Below are 6,686 nucleotides of genomic sequence, written 5' to 3'. Positions count from 1 at the left end.
AACAACAGTTTGGTTCTAAGAACTGCACACATATCTCTAAGTCTGTTGGCAGCAGGGACAGCAAATAAATTAACACTTTTCCATGTTCCATGTGTTTTTCCAAAGGTTAAATGTTGTGGCCCACCACTTTTAGTCAGGCCCACCTTTGAATCCATTTCTGGCTGAATTTTAGCTTTCTGAATAAAATAACTCCATGATATATACATTCACTTAAACTTAAGTCATGAACTGATACCCAAATCAATCTTACAACAACAACTTATATCAACTCCATTTCTTATTCTGATTAATATTATTGTTATTAGCTTTAAATGCACAAAACTGCTGTAAATATACTGTTTCTAAGATGCAAATACTCTCATTTTAAAAGCAATCCAAAGTCTCATTGACAAAACTTTATGCAAATAAGTTTACACATACTTGATGTCATATGATTTCCAGTGCAATATAGTGTGACATTGTTGACTGTTTTAATTTTTTGATCTGATCAGGAACCTGTATTTTTTATTATTATTATTAAGCTGTGGCAGCATATAGCCTATGTTTAGTTTTCAAGTCATACATTCCAGATGAAGCCTCCCAGAAACCGCGCCTTCTCCAGCCCCTGAGCGCGCCGCACAACTACGGTCACAAGCTTCCAAGAAGACCAAGGAGGGCGGTTCCACAGCTCACCCAGAGGGACACACACGGATCATATTAGTCTCGAAACGCATTTAGTCAGTCAGTCAGTCATAGCGTGTAAAAATAAATAAATAAATAATCCTGGAAGCTCTGCACTCCGACAGGTTGAAATGACCAACCATGCGTCCCTCTCCAACGGCGGCATCCAGGGTCTCCGGAGGGAGCACCTGTACAAGGTGCTGGTCATCGGAGACCTGGGCGTCGGGAAGACCTCCATCATCCGGCGCTACGTCCACCAGACCTTCTCCTCGAACTACAGGGCGACGATCGGGGTCGACTTCGCCTTGAAGGTCCTGAACTGGGACTCGGAAACTGTCCGGCTCCAGCTGTGGGACATTGCAGGTGAAGAGCTTCACGTCAGAATACCTAAGATTTGTTTAGTTGAAACCAATCCACAGCGTCCAATAAAACTCCGTTTTAAGTCTGATGGGTGAATGCTGCACTGTTTCTGACTTTAATCTATGAAATGTGTAAAATGCAAGGAGCCTATTGACGTGGAACTACTCAGCAATGCTTAGTTCCTTAAATGTTGATGGTTTGGGTTGATAAGGCTTATCTTTCAGCCAACAGCATGTGTGACTCTTGTAATCGAGCACAATGTAAATATGCCACATCATTGCGGAGCTGACATCTGACAGACTGTATTCTCTCTCACACACACACAGAGAGAAGAACAGCACACTGTTTCCTAGTCTTTTTTTTTTTTTTTACTTATGATGTTTCATCATGTGATTCAGGCCTATTTGAGGGAGATTTAAAGGCTAATCTCAGGAATGTAGATTAAATACATAACTGACAAAAACTACAAATTTTATTTGGTCACATGAGAAATTCTTGTTTTATAATAGAATAAATGTTATATTCTTTTTTCTGGCTCGGGTCAGATAAAGCTGACAGTTGTAATTCTAACCTATTGAATGACAGAGTTTAAAAGACGTGCCGTGTGTTTTCCTGTCACATCACTGCACTCAATGCTTCGTTACGATTAAAATAATTGTGTCGCACAAAAAGAGGAAGACTGCCATCACACTTCACATTTTCTCTTGCTTTTGACGCAGAGGGCAACGTATTGTCCATCCAGCAAAGCTTAAAAAAAAAACAATGCCTCTCTCATTCAGTAATATTTCTCAATCACGTTTTGGTGAAAAATGCAGAGGACTGCAAAAATTAGCAAATAGAAAGTACACCTACTCAGTCATTCGTAGACCAATGGGAAACTCACATTACACAGCATAACACACACCCTCAAGGGATGTCCTGCTGACAGCTAACAGCTCATCCAGTAACAAATATTAGTTTTCTGTATATTACACAATTATGAATTCCCAAATCCATGTACTTTCACTCAGACTACATACAATCTGCAGGTTTAATTTAAGTCTTCTTATTCTGAGCACAAACAAGTAGTGGCATTGACTGTTTAAGTGCAACATGACAGTAAGACCTCTGGAATGTGTTGCTTCGTGGAATTGCTGTCACAGCTGACTGCATACCTAATGTCAGCTGCATTAGTTGTTTTGCTGTGAAAAAATGCAGAAAAACAATGAAACTCTGTCATCAGACCGATGCCTGGGTATGCTGCCACACTAATGAAGGAGGCGTCCTGTGTGTGTGTGTTTGCTCGCCACAGGTCAGGAGCGGTTTGGGAACATGACACGAGTGTATTACCGTGAAGCCATGGGAGCTTTCATTGTGTTCGACGTGACGCGACCCACGACCTTCGAGGCCGTCATTAAGTGGAAGGAGGACCTGGATTCCAAAGTAATGCTGGCTAATGGACAGAGCATTGCAACGGTGCTGCTGGTTAACAAGTGTGACCAGGGCAGGGAGCTGACCAACAACGGCATCAAACTGAACCAGTTCTGCAAAGACCATGGCTTTGTTGGTTGGTTTGAGACTTCAGCCAAGGTGAGACTTGAGTGCATACCTGTGCCTTGTTTGTAATGCATCATTTTTGGTGCATTTTCAATTTGGAATACGGGGAGATCCATTTTACCATCATAAACGGAAGAAAATTAATTTCACACAAACGTTGCATGAACTTGACTTACCAGATAATGTTAGGGAGCCCAACCATGAATGATTCAAAAAGCTATGCCTCATCCACAAAGCTTGAAATCTGGTAAGATGGATTATCTTCGTGATCATGAGCTCGCAGTTCACACAAGAGTCCACCCACCATGTCAACTAAGGTAACAGCTCACACAAATACAGACATGCAGAAAGGTATAAAAATTGCTTTGATTCAGGAAATGGACCATGTCCATTTATCTGTTCCATGTCCGTTTCTGGAACACTCTTAGCTGGCCACTTTTAAGAACATTTCGTGTACAGTTTAAAAGGAGTTGAAGTTTTTGATATTGAGTAGCTTTGGTTCCCATAATTATAATATCAATACTTATAACTGCAGTTCAGTTAGACAACCCATGTGTAAATTGCTATAAGCAATAATTGCAGAACATAATTTGAGTTTGATGTCTAGGCTCCCATCTTTTGACTCCCTGATTATGTTTCTCCATACGCCATGGAGTGATGACTATCATCAATCTCTGAGCCCACAGGTGGATGTTGGGGGGGTGGAGGGTTGGAAAATAAGTGGTCAGAGGGCAGCATGCACAGTGGCAGGTAGTAGCAGCAGCAGTGCAGATATGCAAAGAGAGTCAGGAGGTTTTTCAACCTAACTACAGTTTGGAAAAGTATGTTTGATAGTTTATGTGGATAGCGAGGCAGATTGAGTGTGAAGCGGCCACACAGCTTGAGTTGTCTTCCTGAGCTATAGCCCACAGGCTTCACCCCACTGGACTTGATTTAGCTCGGCCAGTAGATCACCTATTTCTCTGTTATCATCTGTTTTCATCTTGGTACTGCTGTTAAGGTTTTTCATGTGGCGTACTTTAAGCCCGGTTATGGTGATTTTCCTTACACCAGTGGCGTTCAATCCTGGTCCTGGAGGGCCACTACCCTGTATGTTTCAGTTGTTTCAAGTTCAGCAGAAGCCTGTTGCCATTCAAATCAGGTGTGTCAAAGCAGAGAAATATCTAAAACATGCAGCATAGTGGCCCTCCAGGACCAGGATTGGACATGACTGAATCGGGAATCAAAAGTAGAAACTAAGAGCTTATTTGGAACAGTTTCCTAAACAGGTGTGTAACAAGGTTTTAATATTTTATTAGCCACTCTGTAGGCCTTTATAGTGTGCAGCTGACATTCCCAGTGATGATATTTTTTGAGTCAGGTCCCTTCAGTCACTAAAAAACATCCTCACAAAGCCAAGTGGAATTTCATATGGTTATGGAAGCTGTCTTTGTGAGATAGAAGGAACTGGCCTGTGTCTAAAACCCTGTATAATGTCGAGCTCAGCTTTCGAAGAAAAGTTTTTCAGCAGCGTACTTGACTAGATACAAGCCTTTAAGGACATGCTGTACATATTCTGAAGTTTTTTTTCCAGCCAGGTGATTTACTAAAATATTGAAACTGGTAATAGACTCACACACAAAAAAAACATTGCATGTGTTTTTCTCAGGAGTTACATGGAGCTTGGTAACAATTTTAAAAATACATTTGAATGAAAAAAATCAGTTTAAATTGCATTTCCATTTGATGTTTTGTTTGACTTTCTGTAGCAGCATGAATACATTTTGTTGCACCTTCTTATTCAAACACCCTTTAGGACTTAGATTCATCTGTAAATGCTGCCAATGCTGTCTTCATTCACCCATTCTCTGCTGACACTGACGTGTTGGAGCAGCGTAAGTGTGCTGCCATTCTTTTGGCATCAGGACTCAACATTCTCAAAGGTCAAAGTTTATAATGAGCATGTTCAGCCAAAGGCAGCCGAATCTGGTACAAACGTATGTCCTTACCTTTTCTTTTAGTAGCAGCTGTAAACGTGTTTACAGTATTTAATTGAAAAACTAGCATTCCTTTAAGAAATGAGCGTCAAAGTTTTCAATAAAGATCTAGGAAGATGTACTTCTCTTCCACTTGTTGTATATCATCTGTAATCACAGCAACGTAATTAAAGCTCTGTTGTTGTGTTTAGTTGGTAACTATTTTAACGGCTTTTTCACATCATACATAACAATTGTTTGACTCTCTCCGTCAGGACAATCTCAACATAAACGAGGCTGCGAACTTCCTGGTCAAGCACATCATGGCCACAGAGAGCGACATCCTGAAGTCTGTTCTGCCCGACACCATCTCACCACAAATCCACTCCAACAATCAGATGAGCTGCTCTGCCTGCTTTAAATAATAAAAGGAGAGGAAAGTAGAAGGACCCGAAAGAACAGAGGCACAGCAGAACTGAGAGGGTCAAATCCCCACAAAGCCTTTCAAAGAAATGCATTCAGTGCAGTGAAGTTGGACCTCTTTGGTTTATACTAGAGTTGAACATTTGGTTGGAGAGCTGGTTTGTTACTACTATGGACCCAAAGGTTGCACATTTATTTGAAAGCATTTTTGAGTTTTGGTAACTATTTGTATAGTGAAATTGAAGTTTTCTAGAAAGTAGTGTTGAATGAAAACAGAATGTTGATGAACTTAGATCTTCAATCTTTTTCTTTAAACGTTTCAAATAGGTTTTTTCTTGAATTTTCATGATTTCTCTGTATACCTTTAAACCCACTAAACCTTTTTGAAAAAAGACAGGCATGCTTTTTATGATAAGTGCACTTATCTGCGCATGTCAAAGACAGCACTGTAGAGCCGTCTCAGTAAAGCAAGGATTAGCTAACTATGTATACTCTGCATATTCTTTAAATAAAAATGATTTTAATTTATTTATAATGTGCTTTTAAAAGTACGATGTGGTGAATTTGCAATGCGAAACCCAACCTACAACTGACTGTTGTGTAAAAACACGTTCAATGTAAGCACACGTTTCTATTTTGAATGTTTTGTGCTAACATTTCAGGAAAGTGACTTCTACTTGGCAGATTAAAAATGTGCACGCATGTGACATTTTAACCATCGCATGAAGTTTTATTTATCTTTCAGTCGTATTCTGAACACTTCAGTGTTCTTCTACCAAAACCTTAGTATCCATGGTAACAGGAGTCTTTTTATGGGTATGCTCTAACATCAATGTGAAGCTATTTCTTGCCGTTCCAAGATACATACATAAAGTCTCTCCGTGTTATTTCTAATACTCAGCTATCTGTAGTTTTGCTGTCTTTCCTGTCAGTAGTATTGTACTTGAAGGTGGCTTATTTTTTGTGTCTCTAAGCCTCTGTTAGTCTTATCTTTCAAACCTATGGCTTATTTATTATAAGGTGTTCTAACCTTATATTAATTTCATATCAGTCTCTTAAGGTATTACTCACCAAAGCTGTTTAAAACAAAGAATGCATGTGTTGCTATTTATGTCACTATACCTATTGTTTACCAGCCTGCAGAATGTTATGTTGTTTCCTCCAGTTTGCACAGTGTTTAGAAGCCTTTTAAAGCGGTGTTTTATGCTATTGTTTGTTATGTTACAACATGTGTGAAAGCATGTCATCTAAGAACGCTCTCTCCACAGGACAGTTTCACAGTGTGAAGGTGTGTGATTCATGCCTCATGTGATATCAGTAGTAGTGTCACGCCACATAAAGCACAGGACACTGCTTCCTGAGAAAATGTTTCAGAACGTGTTCCCATTCGAACAACAAGAGAAGATAATACAGCTTAAGGATTGCACCTGAGCATTATTTAGCATGAGGTAGTCACATAAATAAACCAATTCGCACATACCATATCTCATGTTTACCCATCCTCAAATAAATTGTGGCACTGGTAATGTTCTCATGCCATTTAACCTGGAAAAAAAGGCTGTGTAATTTAGAAGAGCTTTATACAAATCACTGTAAGAGTGAGTGAATCAGCCTCCAACTTTTATTAGTTTAAATTGAGAAACGTGTGTTTGTGTGTGTGTCTGTTCAGGATGATTCAGGACTCGCAGGTTCTCATTAGTTGGACATATGATACGCTGCACAAGGGATCAGATTGAGTTTGCTGCTTTTGGC

At 39.8% G+C, this 6,686-nt stretch overlaps 1 protein-coding gene across 1 annotated transcript; it reads left to right on the top strand.

The window, feature by feature from the left end:
- The first annotated feature begins 666 nt into the window (after window positions 1-666).
- On the top strand, window positions 667-5,653 carry rab38b (RAB38b, member of RAS oncogene family). The gene is made up of 3 exons (XM_017418024.3): window positions 667-1,023; window positions 2,312-2,589; window positions 4,787-5,653. The coding sequence occupies exons 1-3, from the start codon at window positions 792-794 to the stop codon at window positions 4,934-4,936; spliced, it is 660 nt and encodes a 219-aa protein (XP_017273513.1). The 5' UTR covers window positions 667-791; the 3' UTR covers window positions 4,937-5,653.
- The last annotated feature ends 1,033 nt before the right edge of the window (window positions 5,654-6,686 follow it).

Source organism: Kryptolebias marmoratus, linkage group LG13 (genome assembly GCF_001649575.2).
Source record: "Kryptolebias marmoratus isolate JLee-2015 linkage group LG13, ASM164957v2, whole genome shotgun sequence".
Lineage (NCBI taxonomy): Eukaryota > Metazoa > Chordata > Actinopteri > Cyprinodontiformes > Rivulidae > Kryptolebias > Kryptolebias marmoratus.
Note: the sequence above shows the minus strand (reverse complement) of the source record. Positions and strands in the feature narration are given on the sequence as shown.

Coding starts and splice junctions, on each gene's coding strand:
- rab38b (XM_017418024.3), top strand. CDS start 792: ATGACCAACCATGCGTCCCTCTCCAACGGCGGCATCCAGGGTCTCCGG. Junction 1,024..2,311: donor CCAGCTGTGGGACATTGCAG/GTGAAGAGCTTC, acceptor TGCTCGCCACAG/GTCAGGAGCGGTTTGGGAAC. Junction 2,590..4,786: donor GGTTTGAGACTTCAGCCAAG/GTGAGACTTGAG, acceptor TCTCTCCGTCAG/GACAATCTCAACATAAACGA.